Here is a 25,936-nt window from a genome sequence, read left to right as displayed (position 1 = left end):
TGTAGATCTTTTACAAGTGTATTTACAAATGGTAGGAAGTTTTCTGGCTACATGCCTTTGAGGACACTAATCTTACATTAGGGAGATATTTTCTTTTCTCATGAAGAACTGCTTATGTGGTTTAAATGAATCAGTAACACAAATAGGCACATAAATCTATAGTGGAATAAACTTACTATGGTATTGTGTATTGTAATAGAATGGTCTCATTAAAAACATCTGTCAGTTTTTCCTTACTCTTGGTTTTATTTGAATAGTTATAATTTTGTTTGCAATATTAGGAAATAACAGCAATTTAATGTAAAAAGTTGATTGTCTACCTCATTTTGTATCTCACTCTTAAACTATTTTCTATAGCTTTTTTCTGTTGAGTGGCAAACTATCAGTTGGTCACCAGAAACACTCTAATTCACTGTTTTTCCCCTGGAAATAAAGTCTTATTAGAAATGCGTGGAAAGCTTAAGAGCTAAAGAGGTGAGAGAACTGGTAGTAAGAGTCTAGGGCAAGGCTATACAACAAATTTTAATGAGGTCTACTTGCATGGTGCACTCTTGATGGACTGCAGAAAGTAGGGGGAGGCATGCACAGATTGGTGAATCACTATTCAGTAAGGGCACACAACTCGCTGTTTTATTTTCCAATTTTTTGGCTCAATAAAACACTTTTTTTTTAAAAAAAATTATGGGATTGCCCTAGCAAGTTGCATGTCAGCTGTAGGTGTGCACCCCACAATAGGGTAACTCTATGAAAGGTCCCAATGCAGTATTTATCAAGAACTTCCCGATTTATTCAAATACAAGATCTCTCATTTTCAGGTCTGTCTGTTCTGGGAGATGAGGAGGAGTGAAGAATATTGAGTTATCTGGTTTTTGTATTTATCTTGAATGTGATGGTTAAGGTCAAAGTTGATTTATTTACATTCAAGACCAGATTCAATGTCCACTGAACTCAATAAAGACCACTTTTGATTTCAGTGCACTTTGGATCGGCTCTTAAGTTGTTAGAATACGGCACACGTGAAACTATTGAAGCTTTTCAGCTTGGTAACGCGGTAATATTAAGGCAGTCCATATACAGTATATTTAATACTTATACTACAGATTCACTAAACCGAGATGGTGGAAGTGAAGATAAATCCAAGAATATTGAACGAAACCAATCAAATATTTTACCAGGTGAGATTCAGTGTTTTTCTTTTCTTTTTTTTCTTAAGTAAACCTGTTTTTATTCTTATCCCTAGCATTTGCTTTATGTTACTTATCCCTAGCATTTGCTTTATGTTAGTTTATTTATATTTTATATATATATATATATATATATATATAAAAAAAAACTAAACACAAAGGAAGGATGGCACAGACTGTGGTGTTGGGACATTTGGTTTCTATTCTCAGCTGTAAATCGGGTGAAGAAGTAATTTATAAGGCTTGCAGGTAAGTCTCTAAAAATACTTGGTTCTGCATACTATCACAAAATATTTACAATTGAGCACAATTTTAAGCATAGGAGTGGTCCATGAGAATGTAGGAGCATATGATCTTATGTCCTCTTACAGGTTATCCTTTCAGTAAGGAAGTTATCTATAGCAATTTTATTTGAAGATCTGCACACTGGCGTTGCTTTTGGGAAGGAAAAAAGCTTTAGTTATTTGTTTAAATAACCATCAGAATGGATAACTGGACATCATTATGGGGTATCTTAAATCTATGTAACAGAACGGAATTGTGGAACAACTTAAGCCAAGGGTAGTGATCCTTTCCTATAGGATTAGAAGGAGATTTAGTTTAACTATCTAGTGGACAAGCTATTTTGGACAGACCTTGAAGGATAACTTCTACTTTTGTGTTTCTGGCAGGCTAATTTCTCCCTACTTACAAAGGGCCCAGTCTGTAAACCTTTCTCACTTCCTTTTGACCTCCCCTTACAAGCATTCTTCCCTCCTTTACTGGAGAACAAGGGTTTTCTTTGAGAGTAGGCATCTACTTTCTGTTTTTCCCTGAGTTTTCACTCGCTTATATTCTGGTCTTTCAGCTACTTATTAAAAACAATTTAATAATGTGAGCAGAGGCAGGAGAGATAACAGTCTTACCAAATGGTGTGGTCCATTTCTATATTGCCTGAGAGTATCCATTTAAAAAAAAAAAAGAAACGGTTCATGGTAATGTTATGTCCTAACAAGGCTGTTCCTGTCCCCTGTTTTTGCAGTTAGGCCATGATCCTGTGTGAGATTTGAGCAGGCACAGATCATTATCCTGATTATTGGGGCTGCAGCTTGTTGCATTGGCATCTTAGTGTGGGTTGCTGTCTCCTTATCTTGCTGCAAATTTCAGATCTATTTCATGAGCCAAGGTTCTGCTGCTCCTTGTTTCTTTTTCTGCTGTAAGCATAAAGTTGTGTGTTTTGTTAGTTTGTTTTTTCTCCTCCAGGTTTAGAAGTGTATCTTAACCAGTTGCTTTAGGCTCTTTTTTAAAAACAAATCTGGTTAATCCTATCCTGTTAAATTCTTATTCAGTTCTGATCTCTGGTATCTGCACCTTCATGTATGCGCCGCAGTTAAGTAATCTGTACCCACTGTCTTTCCCACAGGCTTTTTGCATCTTTTTATTTTAACTCATCCTTTTTTGGTATTTCCTCCTCCCACATCTGTCTGCTCTGCAGTGCTTGAGTATATATTTTTGAGTGTTACATCTCCTTCCCCCTCCTTTTGTCTTCCACATTATATTATTTCCTACCATATGTAGGTCACATCCATCTATCCATTGTCTATCCACTGACTAAATAGCAAGGAACTGTCTAGATTGAACAGAAAGAATAAGTACAGACAGTGAAAGAGCCTGAGGCTGAATTGGTTCAATCTTTGCAAGTTGGTCTAAGCTGCACAGATTGAACAGACATTCACTTTTGATTCTGGAAAAGCAGCCACATGTCTGTAGCGTCCCAGGCCAGAAGCCGGGGGGCACTAAGGCACACCTCCCTGCTTGGCTGGAGCAGACAGCTTGGGTCAAGGCTAGCCTGCCCACCCTACAAGGGGTGGGGAGGGGGTTGTGGGATAGGTGCAAAGCATCTTGGGATGCTGGGGCACTATGACTTAACTTGAATCTGGAGGGGATCTGGGACAGAAGTCTGATACTACATCTCTCCAGGTTTATCTTAAACTGATTTCACACATTTTGAAAGTGGTTGATGTGCACTGAACTTCTCTTGTGTTACAGATTTGAACTGGTTTCTGATCACCTATACCAGTTTATGTGTACTTCTGTCCCTAGCCAAGCAAGGGAAGGTATCATGTTTCATAGACTCTTACGTTTTTAGGCTGTGGACAAACATACTCTTTTTAAAGGAGAAGAGCTGCTATGCAGTGTCACCCATCAACTATTATGATTTAAGGATCTACCAAATTAACAGTGGAAGTAGTGTGCTGGACCCTTTAATCTTGCATTTTCCCTCACATGCACTTTTGCCCCTTGCCCCACACTCTCACTGCTGACTAGCGGAGGACCCTAATTAAATTAATGTTAAATACTTCCACTGTTATTCCCACTGTGCTACTTACAGCTGTTGCAGGTTGATTTTTTTTTGTATTGAACTCTATATCGCAAGCATGATGGATTCTTTTGTCTCTTGCCTTGTTCTGCAGGTGAATTCTACATCACACGTCATTCAAATCTTTCTGAAATTCATGTTGCTTTTCATCTCTGCGTGGATGACAACGTGAGATCTGGTAACATTACTGCTCGTGACCCTGCAATCATGGGCCTCAGAAATATTCTCAAAGTCTGCTGTACACATGACATTACTACAATTAGTATCCCTCTCCTGTTAGTACATGATATGTCAGAAGTAAGTAAACTAAAAAAATTGTATGTGTTTTTAGCTTTATTGGTATTCAGAAAGGTAATACTCTCTAACAGCTGCTAGCCAATTTGAGAGGGTGTATAGTAGCAATAATGCTTCATCAATGTCAGTTTCTGGTTGAAAAACGGTTAAAATCAAAAGTAGATATGAGATATTTAGAGCTGTCTACCACTGTTTAGCTCTTTGTATTTATTTATATTTAGGAAATGGCCCTAAATTTACAATTTTAAATGTAGCATTGCTCATGCCTTTTAACAACAAATACAGCCTTGATCCTGCAAAAAGAACCATTAATATGGATCCTTAATGTGTACTCTGCATGTATCTGCAGTTTATGGGACTCCATGTGGGCAAATCTGTCTGTGCATTTTGTCTCCTAGAAGGATCAAATCCTGTTACAGTGCAAGATCTAGCTGTGGAAATAAAACCTCTCTGTTAATGTTGAAGTAGGCATTAACGGACAATACCTTAAACACAAGTTTTTAGTCATGGATAATGCACATTGAAAAAAATGAAACCTAATCTAATAATGTTGAGATTTGATTTGCTGTGATGGTCCAGGAAAAATATGAAGAAGCAAGAATTTTATGGGTGATTTCTCTTTTATTGAACCAGCTGCAGGGTTGAGACAGATGTATCCAATAAAGGAATTGCCCGCATGAATCCAAACCTAATCTGACACCATTTTCTCCTCCCCCAACCTTTGAAATTCTTATTGAGACCTGCAATCATGCCAATTTTTATTGATGTGTTTTTTTTAAGGGTCTACCCAATAAAGTAACTGTTGGGAATAAGTCTTAATAGGGAGGAAAGGAAACCATTCAGTGACATATGTATTGTGGATTTTCCTGTTTTAACTTTTTTTTTTTTTTTTTTGTTAAAATTTTCAGACTACATGAGCAGTTTATAAAATACCTACTTTAAAGGATGCTATAGTATTGTATGAAATTTGAAGACTATAAAATGATTGCCTAGGTCTTTTAAAATTGATAAATAAGCCCTTATTTGTTTTGTGTTTGAATGTTTGCAGAATAAACTTGATGACCTGCATGATATATAGATATATATAAATTTAAACAAAAGTGTAAATTGCATTGGAAACATTGATAACAAACAGTTTGCTGCAGCTGGCTGACCTTTATTTAAAACCTGAAACTTCTATAACTCCTTATGGAGGGAAGAATGAACAATATTACCTTTCTAAATGCTAATCTGAAACTACTGAACTCTGAACTAAATCTGAATTTAGTGCCTAGTTTTTTGAAGCTGTTTACCACCTACATAAAAACATTTTTGTAAAGTGGTTAACCAGTAGCACAGCTGCAAAGATGTTTGGATGTTTCACTGTGACAGGCATTCATCATGAGCTTTCTTTTGTTCTCCCAGAGATTATTCTGTTTTTGTAGATGGAGACGTGAAATATATATTTAACTCAAGGATGGCAATGAGTTTATCAAACTGAAGGAGGGCATCATATCTCACTTGTATGGGGCCCTTTGTATAGAGCAAATGAGTGTCACTTTGGGGAGAGGGTGGCAGAATTGTTACTATTTCCCTTACTGTGACGTTAGTATAAAGCATGGAACAATTTGCCAGGCACTTAAACCCACATCTAAGAAATTAGAGGGAGAATTCTGATCTGAAAGGACTGTAACAGTGCCAGCTAAGCCAAGACCAGGCAAGAACTACTTGGTCATCTGATAGCTGTTATATATCCTAGGTGAACTGATACAAGGGATAGAACAACGCTAATAGCCAGATGTTCACACTTAACACTTGAACGCAACTTGCACCTTTGTTTTATAGCTTCAGTGTAGAGGCCATTGCTGCTGCTTGTAATATTTGTCTGAAGAAAAACGGACCTCATCAAGGCTATTAATGGGTGCCTTTTGTGATCATTACATTTAATGTAAAATACTCCTTTTTGGAAAGGAAAATTTTAGAAGAAAAAAATCTGTAGTATACATTCTTCTCTTCCTTCCCTTCCATCTATCTAGTTAAATGGCTTCTAACTAGATGGTTTTTATTGAAGACACTTTATTTGGGGCATATCTACTATGGCCAAATCCTAAAAACCTTTTCCTTTTTTCTAATATGCAGATACTAAAGCAAAAGTCAAGTTAAAAATAACTATTTAGGAACTTGGGACCCCTGTTAGTCCAGTTTCTGCAAAGACTTAAGTGCATATTTAAAATCTTATGCATGTGACTGGACCCACTATTTTGAAACTGCCAGTTAGAACAAGTAAGTAGGAAGTCCTGCAAGACTTACCAACAAACTTGGGCTCTGATAAGCAAAAGGAATAACAGCCTTGCTACTAACAAATCAGGTCTCTCTCTTATTATCCTTTTGGATACAAGGATAGGTGACATGGAGTTGCTAATTACAGGCAAGGTTCCCAAGCACTCTACCTCCCTAGATTGACACTAGTAAACTCAAACCTTTCTTGTCCTGTGTCCCTGCACTTGAGACCAGTGTCCATCTAATCTTCTGTCATAAGGACAGCATCAGAGTACATTTTTATATGTAAAAATAATATTCCTAACCTGGTGAAATAATGAGAGCCATCAGTTTTAAAGATGACACAGTAGTGATTCAGGTTGTAATCCATTTTGAGTTCTTGTGGGTTGAATTAATTGGTGTTCTGTGTTCAACCTGTTATTTCCCTTAGTGCCCACAACACTTAACATCTATATTCCTCTAGAACTGTCCAAGAACTGGTGTCATATCCTGCTGCTTCAACTGATCCTTTTAAGGCATCATCTCACTTTCCATATTGACTACAGAATGTGCTGCTAACTTGCCTTCAAGGCAACAGGACCTTTCTTTTTAGACTCTGGTTTTTAACCTAAGCCAAAACAAGGATCAAAACTACCAGCAAACGCCTACCTTTCATGTGACAAGAAGCTTGTGTGGGCAGATAAATTACAATGGAGACCCAGTATTTCTTCCGGAAAACTTGAAGAAAATACTCTGCTGTCCAGCATTGTGCTATCTGATTTCATGTGTTGTGTAACTGAAGGGTGAAGCAAACAGATGTGAAGAAAACAGATGTGAGGATTTGCATCATGAGAACTGTTTTTAAATGTTGGTTTTACATATAGTCTCTATTTTATGGTAGGGGGATGGGGAGATGCTCTAGATATAGTGTAGGTGGGAGCTGTGGTTTCCAGCAACCCTTGAAGGTAGTCATGTTGGGTGAACAGTACTGTCATCACCAATCCTGGGTCTCCCTTTTCAAAAAGCTTACCTTTAAAATGTATTTACTGTTTACTCAATAGTATCTTCTAGTAATTTAAAATAGTGGTTGAGCTCTTGTCATCCATAAGGTATGCAACATTTCTAGGATGGCTTGGAAAACTCGGGTTTGCTTTATGGCTTCAGTTTTGTTTGAAAAACTGAAACACTGGTAAACCTGGTCTCACTGTGGTCTGATATTCAAGGGGACCTGGGTTCAGAGAAAATGGTTTTTAACAAATGTGTACACATGGAAGTCATAATTTAGGGACCTACCTAACTCTCAGCAAATGAAAGCAATTTTCATGACTTGGTCACAGCCCAAAGAGCCAATTTTCATGGTTGTTTGGCAGCCTTGCTCCTGAGCATTGATTGGTGGAGAGGCCCGGGCGGGGAAGAGGGATGAGGGGACAGCTGCCATCTTGATTTCTGGCTGCTGTTTGTGCAGCCTTGCCCCTCGCGCTAATTAGCGGAGAGGCACGAGGGGGTAGTCACCATCTTGGCGGCTGTCTCATGCTGTCCCACCAGCTGGCACCTTTCACCTCCTGGACAGGATGTGAGACTGAGCTGCAGTGGCAGCAAGAATTTCTGGCTCCCACTGAAGAGCCAGTATCTTATTTTCATTACAGTTTTTTGGATGGGTTTTTGGGAAAAGGTGGCCAGTGTCCCTTTTTTTGTAGAGATCACTGTTTTTCATGATTTCCATGAAATTAAGTAGGTCCCTACTCGTAATACTATAGATCATAAAAATAAATTGGGAGTGATTTTTAAAAACCTGATTTAAAATAAACTGCCTGGCCACAACAAACAATACTCTGTCTTCAGTCACATGTTGTTGCTTGGTTGCACTAAAATGTAAAATTACTATTTTTTTTTTTTTTTTTTTTTTTTTTTTTTTTTTTTTTAAGGAAATGACTATACCATGGTGCTTAAAGAGGGCAGAGCTGGTATTCAAGTGTGTCAAAGGTTAGTGTTACGTTTCACCTATTCTAGATCAGGACTATCCAGCTGGTGGCTTATGGGCCACATGCAGCTCACAAGGGGTTAATATGAAGGCTCCCCCCCGCCCCCCCCAATTGCTCCAGTCCTAATAGCAGCTGAAAGCTTAAGGATCCCTCTCCCACCCCTGGCTTCTGCTATATGCCCACACCCACTGGGCAGGGCAGAATGGCATGGTGCAGCTTGTAGTGCCAGGGGAGTTGGCAGCCCAGAGCACCGATGCACTGTAGTGCCACAGGGGAGTCTGCAAGGAAAGGTGAACCAGTGTGTAGTACTGCATGGGAGTGTCTGTTCCCACATACTCACAGTCCCATAGAGTGTGGGGTTGCCTGCACGCATGTGAGGTATACAGCCTGGAGGGCCCTGTGGTCCATACTAGTGCTACCCCTGTGATGTGTAGCCCATGAGGCATGTATCTAGCTGCTTTGAATCTGGACAGTCCTGTTCTAGATGTCCTTTGTTTGCAGGAAGTGGGTCAAATTTACCTTTTTCAAGAGAGAAACAAAAGGAAATGAAAATGGAGAGCTAGAAAAATGCTGAACTTTTAGCACAACTTTAATACACTTTAAATACATTTTTTAAATCTTAATTGAAACAGCTGCTGCCTTCTCAGAATTGGGGGGAGGAGGGGATGTAATGTTAAGACATGTGAAAATCCTAGAACATACACAGATGGATAGATGGCTTCAAAGAGATAGCTATGTTAGCCTGAAGTCGGGATAGATGTGCACCTTTTACAAAAGCTTCTTTGATTTAGTTTATAAGCAGTGGACTTGCTTCATCAGATGCTATGAAGGGACACAAGATAGCTTCAAGCCATCTCTATACTAGTGCCAAATTGGTCTTTGAAATACACTGTCAAGTAGCTCAACCTCTTTCCCACCCACCTCCATTTTTTTTTTTTTAATGGGGGACTCCACTATTTTTTCTTTATTTTATATGCTAACGCATTTTATCATTGGGAGTTTTTCTGATTACTGAGTTTTAGCTTTGCCTTTACTTTCCTAATACTTCTGTGCCCCATAAATAATTCTTCCAATTTTTGGTGGTCAGGTGCTTCAAATACCTGTAACATGTTATGTTCCCTCCACCAGAAGTGAAGTAGCTACCCCTTTAGTAGGTACTACATAGTCATAATTGTATAACATGCCTGTGACCCATAATTAGAAAACTACACACGGTCATAACAAAAGTGTACTTTTATTTGTCAGTAATATACCGTGGGCTTGTTTTGGGTTCATGGGTCATAGTTTGGCAATCCCTGTCTTTATAAATGCCAAGTTGTCACCTAGCCAGGTTTTATATATGAAGACTTTTTTTGATAATAAATCCTGCCTACACTTCCCCTCTCTTCCTTCTCTGAACTGCTTCCAATCTGTCAGTCTGTTTCTAGTCATACCATACCTGTTTGCAAATTCAGCATTCCAAGGTGCACCATAGGGTTGTGCGAAATTTCAGCAGCTGTTTCACTTAGTTTCAGATTCGGACGTTTTAATGGTTGAAACACTGAATCCAAAACGAAACACGGGGCTCTGAAACAAAGAGGCCATCCAAAATAATTTGGATGTTTCAGAGCTGGGTTATTGACATCTGTAGGTGGTGGCCAGTGACAATGATCTGTCCCTGAGGTCACTCCAATCCAGGGGCTGGGGAATTGATCCGGGAGCTGGGGGAATGTCAAGGTCCCTGAACACTCCCCCAGTTTCCGGTTCAATTCCTTAGCTCTCTGATCACTTCCCCCAGCTTTTCCTGCAGGGCACAGGCCCCCAGATGATGCAGGATGCTGCTGTCAGCTGGGGATGGTGGTGGCTCTAGTCTATTTTCCCAGCCAGCAGCAGCAGCCTGCTGAAACCCTGTGTGCAGATCCAGGGGTTACAGGCCCCAGGAAAAGCTGGGAGAATGATTAGAGAGCTGGGGAATTGAACCAGGAGCTCTGGCTGACAGGTGGAGCCACCCCAGCTCCCAGGCAGTGCACAATGCCCTGGCACGCAGCGCTGCACCCACACCCTGGTGCAGGTGCCAGGTGGTGGTGGGGGTGATCCCTGCACTATGCAGGGGGGTTCTTGCCATGAGCCCTCAGGCCCCAATCACCGCTGCCAGAGCCAATGTGTGCAGGGCTTTAAAAAAAAAAAAAATGTTCTGTACTCACCAGCTGCAGAACATGTGGATGACAACAGGCTGCTGCTGCTGGCTGGGGCCAGTGCCAGCACCTGAGTCTGCCCAGCGCAGCCCACACCGGGAAGAACCCAGTGCTGGCCCTGGCTCTGGCCCCAGTAGGCAGTGGCAGCCTGCTGTAATCCCGCACACAGATCCAGGGGTCCACACCCCCTAGGAGGGCTGCAGGGCTATGCCAGGCTCCTGCAGGGGGGAGTTGGCCCCCAGATCTGCATGTGGGATAATGGCAGGCTGCCTCTGCCAGTGAGGTGATACTAGTTTTACTTGGAACAGTTTGGGGTGCAGTTTTCCAGAAACCCCTGCACCTATCTCCTTGAAACACACCAGGGTTCGTGTATTTGGAAGAGGCTAGCATCCCTGCAAGTTTCATCTGACTCAGGCAAGAAATGACAAAATTACAGGCAGTTTTGTGATTTCCCCATTATAGCCTATGGCCAAAACACCATCAAAATTCCGAAACAGTTCCAGCCAAAATGAAATGGGACAGTGATTCGAACACTGAAATAATCACTGTCCCTCGGAAATGCCAAAACCAAAACAGAACGCAGGCGTTTCTCACAGTCCTAGTGCACCAGACCTATGTAGAGAAGGCAGCTAGCTCTGGAAGAATATTCTCAAAATAAGCGATCTTGGGAAGTATCTTCTAATTCCTGTGAGTCTGCAATATGCTGTACATTTTGGCCAAGAATGTCATACCTTTCAAGATTTTTTTTTTTTTTTTAGTGTTCTATGCAAAAAATCATTTGGCCAAGGACTTGAATCAGCAAGCTGGCCAAGCCAGTGAAGGGTAGGAAGCCAAAGGCACTGATCTGATGGCTGGGGTTGGAATAGTTCCATCTAGCTGGCTGGAAACTTTGCTGTTGGACGTTGTTATATGTTACATGATAATGTCATTAAAAGAAAAGCCTGTTATCTATAAATGTGTAAATCATGAATATTTCTTTCTAGGCTTCATGATGGAAATGGCCTCCTGGGATGGAGGAATATCCCGTACTGTACAATTCTTGGTACCACAGGTGGGTTAAATTGAGAAACGTGCTCCTGCTATGATCCAAGAGACGGTCAGAACAGGAGCTCTATTTTTTTCTATAAAGACACAAAAAAAGGAAGCTGGAATTCTTTGAAGAGATTGGGATCAAACTTCATTACTTCATTCTTAGGCTTTTCACTGGTTGTTTTCCTAGTAACCATGGGAACTGTGGCAGACCATGGGATCATGCAAGCCCTGCATTAGAAAAGTGGTGCTTAACCTTTGGCCCCATGAGCTGAATGAGTGGCACAGTGCCAGTCTGCAGGTCAGGCCCTGTGCCACCCCACCCTGTGCACTCAATACAACATGCAGGGCCATGTGCTCTGACTTGCAGGGCTCCCTACAGTTTTGAAAACTTTGGCAGCAGGGGCTATTAATGCTGTACTGCACCCCTGCCAACAGTTTTTCAGACCGATGGGGAGTAGGGTGATCACGTGTCCCTAATTGGGCTGGACAGTCCCAGAATGGGACTATCAAGTCCCAGTCCCAGGCTCCATGACTCCAGGACAACATTTGTCCCAGATTCACAGCATCATGCAGGGATCTGGGTTTCCCCTCGCAAGCAGACAAAGTTCCAGCCTACAAGGGGCTGCTTGGGGCTGCCAGGAGTGGGACTTTTGGGGAGGGTGGCTGGGCTGCGTGCATGTGCATGTCTGCACGCAGGCATGTGGCCAGCGAAATGCCAAGTAGCTTGCTGTGGGTAAATCTTTGGGGAGTAGAAGGGGGGTCTTGGGGGTGGTGGTGTGGAGATCAAGGCCCCCACAGTGAGGGAGGGAGTAGGGCTGGGGCAGTGCATGGGGCCCCAGGGTGGGGAGTAGGACAGCCACAAGTAGCTCATTCAGGGTGTGTGAGGCATGTGAGGGGTGGCACCCCATTGCTGTGCACATACCCCAAGGCTCCCCATCCTGCTGTCCTGTACCCAGGAGCCCTGCACTACCATAATGACATGTCCCCTGCCCGCTTGGCAGTAGCAGGGGCAGCAGCGAGCATGCAGTTGTACCACCTGCTGCTGCTGGACAGGCAGGGAGCATGCAGCTGGCATGGGGCTCCATGGGGGAAGGGCAGCAGGCCAGGGAGCCCTGACCCCGCAGTGGGCAGCCCACATCACTTGGCTCTGCTCCAGCAATGCCACTGGGCGGTAAGGGGGGAATTCGGAAAAGGTGGTCACCCTAATGGGGAGTCTGGCAGGCTGCATCTAGCCTGTCGGCAGGGGGTTGAGCACCCCTGCATTGGAACATGCCAGTTCTCTATGTTAGTAACTAAACTGATAATTCTGTGTGGTGTTCAGAACCAGGAAGTCCTCAAACATATGAAAAGTACTAAGATTTTTGTTGTGGCTATTCTGAAAATTGGCCTTCAGAGTTTAAGAAAAGAACTTGTACATATTGATAAGACATTACACAGCTAAACAATGAGGAAACCAAGAATAAATTATATAGCAAAAATTAGTTCTTAATCTTGAGTTTGGAGAGATGTCTTAGTACCAGCAGATAATATGCTAGATCTGCTTTAGAAAGAACTTGTGAAAAGTGAAGGAATTCACTAAAATGGGTAAATTATGCACCTATTGGGTAATATTTTAAAGTAGGCTTTGCCATACTTACTGAAAAACCATCATGAGGGACCTTCTGCTGTAAGGTTCCAATATCCCATGGATTGCCAGGAGAAATACCTGTGGGCACAGTTATTTGCAGCTGTAAGTTAGATGCATTTAAATCAAAGTTTTTATGGTGAATCTTTTTTGTTTTTACAGACTATTTCGGAAGAAATGTTTTATCAGTTGAGTAATATGCTTCCCCAGATCTTCAGAGTGTCTTCTACACTGACTCTGACGTCTAAGCATTAAACTCTGTGGAGCAGTAAGACATGGCCTGTTGAAAAAAATGAGAATATTTGTTTGTATGTTAAATACTTGAAAATTTTTGCATCTTCTCAATAATGGTTGATAATCCCAAACTGAAACTTCAGTTACATGTTTCAAACCAAATACTGCACACCTGTTTAAATATTAATAATGATAATATAATTATAGCAATGTCCTGCCTAAAACTGGATGCTTGCAAAAAAAAAAATTCTGTTTCAGTAACATAATGTTGACTTTCAATTCATGAAAAACAAATGTGCTCTAATTTTATATGTAATCTAGAAAAACAGTAATTGTTATACTGACAGTGGGAGAAGAGATACCTGCTTATTTTGAAAATGTTTTCAGAAATCTGTCCATTGACTTTGTTAACAATGGTAAGCAAGCCGCCTGAGAAACTTTTAAAAATGTCCCACTTGTCTTTCCAAGGTCATGCTGACCATGAAAACAATGTAAATATTTCGAAATGTAAAATAAAATAAAGTGAAAAGTAACCACTAGTCTGCTTTTTTCACACCTCATTCAGTAAGTATACTTTTGCCACAGTGATTTACTAATTTTTGAGTTCTGTTACTGTATTATACTCTTTCACATCTGGTACTCTTAGCACAGTGGGAACCAACCTTGGCAGACATGCTACCAATTTGGTTCTGCATCCTCCCTGAATGTCGCTTCAATCCTCTTCTTTTGCATGATCTATTGATCTGCTTTCTGCCCTGTCCACCGCTATGCAGCTTCTGTTCCCTCTTTAATTTTGCGGCATGTTGTACAAAGCTGCCTATTCCACTTGTGCCAGATGCACTGCAGGTTGGTGACCCCTGTCTCTAGGGTATGGACACATGTACATTTTTGGAGCAGTTTTAAAAAAAAAGCAGCAACTCTTGCATTCTAATTGTTACGGGTGGACGTGCTGGGAAGGAGCTTGGCATGTTTGTATCTTTCCTGGCTTTTAAATAACAATTAAAATGTAACTGCTGCTCCCCTCTGGAAGCAGCTCCATATATCCATGCCCTTAATAGGAAGATTTGGCATTAGACTCAGGGGCAGGCAATTATTTTAGACAGAGGTCCACTTACTGAGTTTTAGCAAGCCATTGAGGGCCACATGACAGGCAGCCCAGGAAAGATTAATATTAATTTTGTAAATCTTTTTAGGGGCCCCCCAGGCTGGATAGAATAGCCTGGCGGACTGCATCCTGCCCCCGAGCTGCATTTTGCCCACGCCTGCATTAGAGGAAGTTCTGCACTGGCAATTCAATAATGGTGCATGACTTGGTATATTTTGAGAGAGTCTCTGCTGTGACTTTCTGACCATCGAGCTGGTCACAGATCTTTCAAGACAGTGGCTCAGGTGGCAAAAGGAAATTTATCAAAAGAAATATCACTGTGAACCTAATACTTTTTGAGCCAAACTTCCACCAAACCACAAGTTGGGGCTCCAATAGAAATCTGTTTCTTGCTTAGTAGGCTGCTAGGGAGTTGGGGCTTTTGGGCTCCCTCCTATAGGTCCAGCTCTATCAGCCCTTGTTTTAACTGGAGCATAGCCATCAAATTCATAGTAGGGAGTCTGAGCGTGTTGAGTCACAGCTCAAGAGTTGTCAGGACTTCCAGGTTCCCTTCCTTGCAGGTAAAATGGAAGCCTTAGGAAGGGTTTTCAAGGCTCACTGCTTTGAGCAGCCCAGCCATTGAGACTGGTAGCTCTGGAGTTCTTGAGGAAGACTGGCCCACTGGTTCTCTGTGGTATACAACCCCTGAGCCTGTTAGCCCTAGCAACTGCTGACTTCAGGTTAGGGGCAGAAATTACACATAAACAGGGATAAACAATTGGAAAGTGGTTGAAATCTGTAACAGCAGAAGTTCAATGCACATAAACCACTTTCAAAATGGCAAAAAACAGTTTAGGATAAAGCAGGATGGGTACAGTATGAAACTTAGCTGATTTTAGGTTAAATCAGTTCATTGAACTTCTGTCCCAGATCCCCTCCAGGTTCACACTGACTCAGTCCCCTAGCATCCCAGGATGCTATCTATGTACCTTCCCCATAAATGCCCCACCCCCTTGTAGAGTGGGGAGGCTAGCCTTGGCCCGAATTGTCTGCTTCAACTGAGCAAAAAGGTGTGCTCCAGCACCCCTGGCTTCTGGCCTGACCCACTAAAGGTCTATGGCTCCATTTTCAGAATCCAAATTGAATGCTTATTCAGTTGCTTATTGGTTCAATCTATGTATCTTAGGCTAACCTGCGAAGATTGAATTGGTTCAGCCTTGGTCTTTTTGCCTGTCTGTACTTAGCCTTAGTGAGAACACTGGCTAACTTTAAAGGTGTGGTACTTTGCTTGGTAAATATGAAAAATGTAAAGGTGTCTTTCTGGGAAGAAAAAGCAGCTTTGCTTACTCCTAATTTTTTTTAGCTCATTGCAAGCATTTCTCAATCACTTTATCATGTATTTTACTGAGGTGTTGCACGGTACCTTTTAGTGTAGCACAAACATAAATAAACTAATAGAAATGCATGTATTCCTCCCACGTCGTCTTGGCTTGCATAAATCCTGCTCAAAGGAGCTAGGGCTTGTACCCTTCAGGGATTGAATGCCACCTGTTCCATGCAGGCAAACAGCCTCTCTTGTGAGCATTATGACCTAACTTGGTTCTCTAGAAAAGAAGCAGGATGTAAATTTATCCAGAAGTAGCTGGATTAATCCTCTTAGCTCATTTTACACTACTACTGTTAGCTGAAATCAAACCCATGTCCCAGAAAAGCAAGTGCTCTAACTATGCATCTCTTCTTATGAGACAGTAACATAAGGGTTTCTTTTCAACAGTTGTCAGTGGTCTGCACGTGATATACTTGGACTTTTATTTTTATTTTTTGCCCAGTATATTGACTAACTAGAAACCTGGAGCACAGTGAAAATCTTTGGGCAAATGGAGCTTGTCCCTGGAGATGGTTGTGGTGTTCTGCTATTACTTGAGTGCAAATTGTAAACAGTTCTGTTGAATTCAGCAGTTGACTAACAATTTATGCTGGTGTAACTGAGAGAAGTATTTGGCCTTCATTTTGGTTCTAGTTTCCCCTGCCTCATCCTGAATTTTTCCAAATGTGCCTGCCTTCAGTGGGATTGTAGTCTGAGCAAAGACTGATGGAGAACTTCCGCAGAAATATTAGTGCAAACCAACTGATGGAAATTATGCCTATTAAAAAGAATATATATACATATATATCCTACAGCTTAATAACATTAAAGAGCAATTTCTTCACAAATTAGCTTTCTAATGAAAACCGTACTGAAAGCCTCCTTAAAGGCCCGATGCTGGCAAAACTGATACAGTGTGTTTCACCAAACCTATAATTTAGAAGCCTGCCACTCTTGCTGCTCTTCCTACCATGCTCTTGAGAAGATGGGGTGTTAAATAACTTTCCTATTGCATGTAGCATAGAACTGGCAAAGACCACTTGGGTTACCCTGTTTGATCCACACGCAACAGAGACGGCTGTATTTAATTATAAGGGAACTAGACAAAACAGTAGCATAAACACTGTAATTTATGGAGCAAAGCCATAGGATGGATCCTGTTTGGATCATGGGAAGCTATCTGAGAATAAGGGGAAAATGACTCAAGAGTCATAGGCTTTCTATTTGTATGTGCAAGGCAACATTCCTTGGAAGGATGACAGTACTGTTCTGATGCCTTAAAAATACTTCTTTAAAACTGTGAGGTGGGGGAGGGCTGGGCTCACCCTAAATAATTGTTCTCACTAGTAGGAGAAACAGGCAAGGTATATAACACTACTGTGGAATAAGTTGTTGGCCTATTCACTCTAGTTAATATAAATTCCAGTTGGATTTTATGAAGTCAGAACTCGAGTTATTAAATAAAAAAACCAAAGAGAGTGTCGATGTGTGCAGGCATAATTGGCTAACCTCCAATGAGAGACAGTCAGCTTTCTTTTTGCGCCTAGTTATATGATCCATGACACTGGATGATTTGATGACCAGTGGCGATACAGAGAGGAAGAATGCAAACAACTGAATGACTTTTTTTCTAATTCTTAGGAGAACATGCAATAAGAATGATAGGCAAAACAGAATAGCCTCTGGAATTTACTTCGAACTAGTAAAACATGGGAGTCTGTGCTTAGATGGGTTTTGTTAGCCTTTCTTCTCTAATATGGGTGTTTGTTAGATGTTCCTGGTACAATTGCTCCTGTTTCAGCCCTGCAGAATTGTTTTTAACCTTAGCTAGAAACATTAACTTGGATGAACATTAATTCAGGTGTGGAAATTCACTTTCAGTGAAACTTTGGGAGCATGGTCAAGGTGCTCAAGAAGGCTAGATTTTGTCTTAAAAATCTGAAGAAGAGATGTACATTTAATTCTAATGACTACAGGACTAATTAAACAACAGTTTTTTATTATTTTGCCTAAGTTGTAGTTTTATACATAATATATGATACAGCAAATTAATAAATATTCCAGTAAGTTTTTTTCTTTTGCTACAGTCTTAAACTGAGTAATATAGCCTGGACCCTTAGCATGTTAACAATGCTTCTAGTATAATTTTAATGGGAGAAAAATGTGTGTTGTCATATGCAATAATGCACCACACCTTCTGCACCACACCTTTTCAAAATCCTAGATCTGTCCATGCTTGTCAAGTTAACTTAAAAGTGGTTGAGAGGTAGCATAGTCTAAAAGAAGGGGTTGTAATCAAGACCAGAGTCCCCAGTTCTGATCTGATTCTGTTGCTAAGGTGCATGTAATTTGGGGCAAGTTATTTCATTTCTTTCCCATGTGCAAAATTTGGGAAATACTAGTCAAAGTGTTTGCAACATTTTAACCATAAATCTGAAGTATTTCCTCTGTACTGCAGCCTGTAGCATATCATCCATCCCAAATTTTAAAACCAACTGCTTGGGAGAGGCAGCTGCATTACTATTCAGGCAGTGCTAAGACAGTCAATTGATTTAATTGTCATCTCCCTGATTCCTGTTAATCTCTCTCCTTTCCACAGGTGTTAGTGACTAGCTATCCTTTTTAATGGCCTTTCTACTAGGCCTGTGTGAGTAGGCAGCTGTTCAATCTTTGGATCCGGTTGCTTTGGATGCCAAGGATCCAATCTGGAGCTCCAGCCAGACCAAAGCGGGAACCTGGTCAGAAGTGGCTCTGAAGCTTCGGAGCTGCCTCGGAGATCCAGCCATAGAGTATAATGGGGAATCAATGAAATATCTATAACTTTGTTGTTGTTTTTCTGATTTGGATTAAACTTGCAGGGGTGGTAGCCTATGGTGAAAGCATGAAGCCTGCCAAGTTGCAAGAAGATCAGTGCAGGGGTTTGGGGGGAACTGCACCCCAAATTCTTGAAAGAAAAACTCACGTCATGTCTGTGTTACACCACGGGAGGGGCAGGGGGAGTGAAAACTGTAGGGGTGATAGCCCCTGGTGAGGCCACAAAGCCTGCCAAGTTTCAAGAAGATTGGTGCAGGAGTTTGGGGGGAACTGAACCTCAAGCTGTGGACAAGCAAAACTCATGACACGGGTGACCCTGTGTACGTTAAGGTGCAGCAGGGCAAAAGCTGCAGGCCTGCTAGTCCCTGCTGCGGCCACAAAGCCCGCCAGCTGTCAAGGAGATCAGTGTGGGGGGTTCTGGGGCCCTGCACCTCTACCCGCTGACAGGCAAAACTTGTGACATGGGTGCTTGTGTAACTGTCCGTCTTGGGTCGGGGGTGGAAACTACTGCAGGCCTGGCTGCTAAGTTACTGTATTACCAGTTACCAATCAATCATGATTCACTCAGGGACCAGCTCAATACACAGTTGCTAATGTAACCAGTTAATTAGCAATAATTAACACCTACAAAACAACAGACTAAGGAGAGGAAAGAATCAATACAGACAATCAACTGCCCCAAGACAAGAGACAGTCAGTTGCACAAGTACCCATGTCACAAGTTTTGTCTGTCAGTAGCCAGAGGTGCACAGCCCCAGAACCTAGAATCCCCCGCACCAATCTCCTTGACAGCTGGCAGGCTTCATGGCCACAGCAGGGGCTACCATCCCTGCAGCTTTCACCTTGCTGCATCTGAACACACAGTGTCACCCATGTCATGAGTTTTGCTTGTCCGCAACTTGAGGTGCAGTTCCCCCTAAACCTCTGCACCTATCACCTTGAAACTTGTCAGGCTTCATGGCCTGAGCAGGGGCCACAGTTTTCAGCCTGCTGTGCCTTAACACACACAGGGTCATCTATGTCACGAGTTTTGCCTGTCAGCAGCTTGAGGTGCAGTACACACTTAAACCCCTGCACCGATCTTCTTGAAATTTGGCAGGCTTCATGCTCTCAGCAGAGGCTACCACCCCTGCAGTTTTCACCCCCTTGTGTTGTAACACATGACATGAGTTTTCTTTAAAAAATGTGGGGTGCAGTTTACCCTGAACCCTTGCACTGAGCTTCTTGAAACTTGGCAGGCTTCATGCTCTCAGTAGAGGCTACCACCCCTGCATGTTTTATCCAAATCAGAAAAAAACCAAAAAAATTATAGATATTTCATTGATTCCCCATTATATCTTATGGCCGGATCTCTGAAGCACTTCGAAAGCTCCAAACTGCTTTGGGAAGCCTAATGAAGCCAGTGCTTTGATCTGGACATGTTGCTTTGGATGCCAAAGCGTCTGAAGCTTCTCCAGATCAAAAGCAGGGTCCAAAGCCTCACACAGCCCTACTTTCTACTATTCAAGCTGTTCTTCCTTCTGCAATGTTGCTGTCAGTTATCCATCCCCAGTAATGTCTCTCTTCAGTTTCACAGCCCCGCAGACTGTTTTTTAGCTCTAGGTCTACCACTGTCCTTCCCTTTGAGCAAGAAGGTCCCTTTCACTGTCCAAGTGGTCATAGTATGGAGACAGAGTATTTGGTGAGAAGGTTGTGTGCTCAGGGTCCCATATTACTTTAAATCCAGCCTTATTTCAGGGCAGAAGTGGGGAGCGTGGGTAGGTTAATGAATGGCCACATCCGTGGGACTTGGGACAGGGTATATGAGCACGTGTTGGTTCCTCCTGCTTTTGTCAAAAGCTGTGACCCAATGGGGGAAAAAAACCCAAGATTTTTAAAAAATCCCCAAACCAGACTTTCTTCTTCTGCTACTGGAATAAGTGGTGAAGTCAACATTGTCTCTGATGTGACTTTTCATTGGGATGACAACACAGGGCTTGATTGCTTTTAAAAAAAAAGTGTGCTGTCCTTATTAAGGAAGTCCATCCTTTTTTATGTGCTTGCGACAAGGTGTTTAGCAGAATTCACAGAAATCTGACACACTGAATGCTTCTGCTACTTGCAACCTCTGGGCTGTCAATTGCATGCCTTAGCACTTAAGGAAGTGAAAAAGGGGAAATCAGCCATTCAATGCTGGTGGTTTAGTCCACATTACTAGGAAGGAGTTAGCAATAGCTCCAAATGGATGAACCAATGTTCTCTTCTTAGAAATAAGCAGTAAGGCAGTGGGCACTATAAAATGACAAGAAGCAGCTTTTACTTTACCCAGAACTTTCTCTGAGGAAACTGGAAAGTTATCTGGTGAATAGTAGGGCTGTGCAAAGCTTCAGTCCCTGATTCGATTTGGCAGAGATTTGGCCCAATTCAGTGGCCAAATCTCCAAATCTGAATCGAATCAGGAGATCCTTTAATCTTTCTGAGTCAAATCAGAACCCTCCAAATCGATTCAGAGAGATTCGATGATTCGGACACGGATACCGTTTTTAATGTTTTTTCTACATACCTCTAGGTAGCAGGGGTTCTGAATGCTGCAGTGCTGGGGCAGATGCAGTTTCCCATGGAAGCGTGGGGGGGTCCCCAGCATGCTTGGCAGCAGACCCAGAAGTGGACCAGAAGCAGTTCCAGTCCACTTCCTGGTCCACCAAGGAGCGTGCAGGGCCCCCCCCCCCCACCCAGTGGCTGGTGCCTCCTGGGCGGGCACCTGGGGTTCCCCCATGGTCATGTGCCGAGCTGGAGGAGCACGGCAGGGGGGGGCGGGGGCTCTCAGTGTGCTCCCAGGCAGAACCAGAAATGGACCAGAAGTACTTCCAGTCCACTTCCAGGTTTGCTGCCGAGCACATGGGAGGAAGGAGGGGGAGAGGGCCACCTCAGTCCTGTGGGATGCTCTATGTGCCCCAGAATCGTAGCGGTCACGAGCCGTGCATGCTACTTCAAGGTATGTGGAAAAAAAAACTTTTAAAGGTGTGCCTGTGTCTGAATCACTGATTCACCAAATCAGCATTGAATCTTCAGATTCACATTTGGCCGAATTGAATCAGAGAGAGTGATCCAAATCAACGGATCAAATCGCTGTCCCCGATTTGGGCCCAATCCAAATCAAATAGGGCCCATTTCACACAGCCCTAGTCAATACAATATGCTTTGAGACCTGTGCATTCAGCACTTTTTTGGATCAGGCTATTATGATCATATCAAATCAAAGAGTGGAAAACTGACAAGATGATGACAGGAAAAAGAAATGGACTCAGTAGAAAGGCATAAAAGGAGGTGGGAACACAATGGCTTGGAGAACGTTTTTGTCAGTTTTGGGGCCTCAGAATATCTATGGCATTAAAGTTGATTCATATTGCTGCAGCAAAAAGAATAACGGAAAGGTATGCGACATCCTAGACCAGAGAGGCAGGTAACAAAGTGGCACATGGAGTTTATCATTGCACGTTGTGATAGCCCAGCTATGCTCTTCAGAGATTATAACAGGAGGGAGCTAAGGGAAAAAAAAAAGCTGAGAAGATACTGGTGAAGGATGTATGGAAAACTGTGGTGTCAAATCAAGCACAGACCTGGAAAAACATAGGTGAACTTTACCAAGAAGACACACATGTTCCCATGGGCAGTTTTGCCAGTAAGAAGCAGGTTTTGGCTTGGGAAATATACTGTACCCAGTTGTTTATCTGGCAGTTGTACATGTGGTGTCTTTCAAAGACCGGCATATTATTTGGCTCTCACAAAATTCTCTCCTTTCAACAAAAAAAGGTGGATGGGGGGAACCGCTTCAGTGCGGTCTTCAGCAGAAAAGAATGAGAATTTCTCTGCAGAAGGGACAATCAACAACGTCCAGTGAGAATGTTAATGAATTCACAGAAGAGAAGAAGAAAGCAGAAGGGGAAAAAAGAAACATTTCTCTGGTAGAACTAGAAATAATGCTCCCCCTATTGACTCACTTAAATGTGTGCCTTTGATAACGAGGAAAAACCAATGCAGGCAATTTCTGTAATAAAGACAACAAAGAAGTTACATAAAAATCAAAGAGTCTTACCCAGCCAAAGAAAGAAGGTTGTGAATAATATTTCAGAACTACTCCTTTGGGGTTTTAGCCTTCACCCAATCCGGAAGTGAACTCCATATTAACATTAAAATAATATTTAATGAGGAGTCAACTCTGTAAGTGCTCTATTACACTGCTGCAAATGCAGAGTCAGTCTCCAGAAGTCAAAGCCAGACATTCATGGAATTACTCCAAAATTACGGAGATGGAACAGAACAGAATGTGGCCTCGTGTTGTTCCGTTCCAAGGCTGCTAAGTATGAAGGGATACAGTAACACTGGCAATCAAAGGAGAATCTGAAAACCATCTGTATGTGTTTGAGAGGTGTAAGCTTTTTAAAGGAGAGGAGGAAGATTTGTGGAAGCTGCCTTACAAGGGGTGAAAACAGGAAGTAACGGAGTTAAAACTGAGCAAAGGAGCAGGCAGGATGGCAATGAGAAGACACCTTAACCATGAGATCAGATGGATAGCGTGTGAAATGGTCTCTCAGTGTGATGTGATGCCCATTATGTAATTTACTCATATGCAAGAAGAAGCTGTCCACACATTAAGGAGCAGTCCTAATCTGAGGTGGGGGCTGAACAGATGTGGTCTCATTTCCATCTCTGTGAAATGATGATAAGCCCAATTCTATCCCATGGTGCTCCTAAGGGGGCCATGTGCAAGAGCATGTGGGTCCCTGCTCACCCTGTTTTTGGTTTGGTTAATTCAACCGTACAGTAAGTTGACTTGACCATATAATAACATGCTTGACTCTTTTCTAACATGCACAAGCTGCTTTTATGTATATCCCATCTTTGTATCACCTAACCATGCTTTTTTCTGACCTGACAGTGTTGTGCAGCACTGAGGCTCAGCTGGACACTAATGGCACTGCTCATTCTCTGACACGGCTTCCGATCGCTACCATGGCTCTTGTTGAATTTTTGTAGCTTCTGTCTCCCTGTTGCACAGTCATCAAGGGCAGCATGTTCTGTGCTTCAATCACAGCAGGGGATCCTTGGGTGGATGGGCTCTATCAGAACTATAAATGGAAAAAAACAGTAATGGGAAATGCTTGCAATCCAACCATCGAATCCCAACTGGTAGCTGGTGAAAGAAGTGGCATGTCTTGGCTTCCTAACAATTTGCCAGCCGGGCATTTTGCTCAGCTGCCTTTCCACTGATAAAAGTGGTTAGTAGCAAACAGGTCTCTCAACTGTTTTCGTGTTCAACCTGACCTTGGCTACCCAAGGGGAAGCTTGCTGCCATGCTCTGGAGTCAGATTAATCCATTCAGCTCTACGTAACATCAATAACAAGAACAACTTGTAAAGTCTTTCATCCACAGATCTCAAATCCCTTTGGGATGAAAGTCAGTATCATTATCCCCACTTTACAAGCAGAGAAAGGGATGCCTAGGGAACACGCTCAAAGTCACCCACCACAGCAATGCCAAACCCAGAAATACTGTATTTACTCACATATGACAAACAACTTTCCTCCACAAATTAGCCGTCCAAAATTGGGGTATGTGTTTCAATTGAGGAAGCTGATTTCCATGCCAGAATGGATAAATGGGGATGCTGTGACAGCTGATGGGAGCTATACTGCCTTCCTTTCCCTTCCTGGTCCCAAACAGGAGGGGCCGAATCTGCTGCTCGGGTCTCTCTGTCCTTGCAAACTCTATAGTTCAAGCTTTAACCCTCTCACAGACGCTGCTGAATTGGAAGCAGATTTTGGCTGAGCACCCAAACATTGCTGCCACTCAGGTGTGATCACACATGAACTGTGGAGCTGGAAGGAGGGTAAGTGCTTGTGGCTGGGAGCATTCAGCCACAGTGTGCCTGTGCCATGACAGAAAAGACTAGAAAAATCTTTTTCTTCATTCTGCCTTCCCCAGACATGAAGTATGTGAGAAAATATGGTAGTACCTAGGTCAGTGTCCTAGCCACTTGGCAACACCATGCATCCTTCCCCTTCTTCAAAGTACTAGGAACAGCTGCTTTTCCACCAAGTTCACTTGTGCCGCTATGTTCAAATTCATGCCTTGGAGTACAGCCTATGTGCACACAAAAACACTCTCAGTTCATGCCTTCTCCTGGAAGAAACATGGGGATGGAGTTCCTTAAGCAACTTAATTTATCCAAGTTTGGATCTAGAGCACAGGAGGATGGCAAGAGCTGTTTTGTTTTCCCCTAAAAAAGAGTGATCTCACCTGACATTGAGCAACAGGTCTCTGGGTTCCGCCATAGGAGTATCTTTGACTCTCACTAGCTTCAGTGGGATTTTAGGGTGCTCAGCACTGTTGCAGAACATGTCCTGGGAGTATAAATTTAGGAGTGCCATGGACTGGCAAGCTAGCAGACTTGAGACTGGTTTGGTTGTCTCCCAAAAGTCTTATTTTAAAGCCACTTGAATTGAACCGTAACGGCTTCTGTCCGGCATAAATTATAATTCTCCATAGTACTCTGTATTCACTCAGACAAGTCATTTATAGCGATCACTTCAAGCTTGTTCCAAAGGATGCCTTCAGAGCTGGACAGAAATAGCATCACTCAACAAAGAAGTGGGCTTCCTTCCATCTTGCACTTCCTAGTCTAATAGGCCAGGAAAATTCAGGGTATTGATCTTCAATGTTTTGCATGTCTATTCTTGCAGCGGAAACCCTACTGGGGCAAGCAGCACGTATCTCCTTTTTTGAGAAATGAATCTTTCCGTGTTCACCACAGCATGAAAAGTGAAAATTGCAGTGGGTCACTGACACGTGTTTTCCCTCAAGCTTGACCAGCTACACAAAAGGATGTGGATTGCTACTGTTAAGTAGTTGTTTTGAAACCACGGTCTGACCACCAGTTTTTATCTTGGATGTGTTTTTATCCGTTTTGGGCAGTTCTCCCTGCCCATGGAAACGGTTCTTCCTTTCAAGCAGTACATAAATTATGGGCATGTCTTAAAATCTGATGTAACTACATGCACAACAGCACATGGCCCTGTTGTGTTGATCACTAACCTTGCTAAACTATTTATGAATCTTCCTGTGATTTGAGCTGTAGATAAAAATATGCTTTTGGAAATTGTTCTCTCTTTTTCCTGAAGTTCTCTTATATGCCAATTTAGTTTGATTTGTGGACCCTAAACATAACTTAGAGAAACTCCACTGTTATGCAGAGGTGAGTGACATTTTGCTCACCTTAAAGGCAAACACCTTTCCCAATTTTTACTTATTTAAAATATTCTGAAAGATGACATCTACTGTACAAAGCAGTCTATTGGTCCTTCATTTCTGCCTCTAGCAATGTGAATTACAATGTAAAAGGCATTTTAAAGTCACAAGCCTCCCTCTCTAGTGTTTATATATCAGATGTTTATTTGGCATAGGAACTGGTAAGTGAAGTTAACTGTTTTCATGCTTCAAGATGAGAAAGAAATGCAAATGGCATCAAGGATGGGATGCAAATTAACTTCGATTGCTTTCCATATTAATGA

The 25,936-nt window shown here is 42.3% G+C and overlaps 1 protein-coding gene across 3 annotated transcripts in view; it reads left to right on the top strand.

The window, feature by feature from the left end:
- The window catches only part of FERRY3 (FERRY endosomal RAB5 effector complex subunit 3), a 29,020-nt gene extending 15,366 nt beyond the window's left edge, over nucleotides 1-13,654 (top strand). For all 3 annotated transcript variants that reach the window (XM_090043896.1, XM_090043895.1, XM_090043897.1), the window contains exons 10-14: nucleotides 1,101-1,175; nucleotides 3,638-3,840; nucleotides 8,001-8,058; nucleotides 11,215-11,282; nucleotides 13,050-13,654. In XM_090043896.1, coding sequence (XP_089900022.1) covers nucleotides 1,101-1,175; nucleotides 3,638-3,840; nucleotides 8,001-8,058; nucleotides 11,215-11,282; nucleotides 13,050-13,142 — 497 coding nt within the window. In that variant the 3' untranslated portion in view covers nucleotides 13,143-13,654. The remainder of the gene's footprint in view (nucleotides 1-1,100; nucleotides 1,176-3,637; nucleotides 3,841-8,000; nucleotides 8,059-11,214; nucleotides 11,283-13,049) is intronic.
- The last annotated feature ends 12,282 nt before the right edge of the window (nucleotides 13,655-25,936 follow it).

The sequence above is a fragment of the Crocodylus siamensis genome, chromosome 4, assembly GCF_052110815.1.
Source record: "Crocodylus siamensis isolate JL-2025a chromosome 4, ASM5211081v1, whole genome shotgun sequence".
Taxonomy (NCBI): domain Eukaryota; kingdom Metazoa; phylum Chordata; order Crocodylia; family Crocodylidae; genus Crocodylus; species Crocodylus siamensis.
This window is presented reverse-complemented; position numbering and strand designations above follow the sequence as displayed.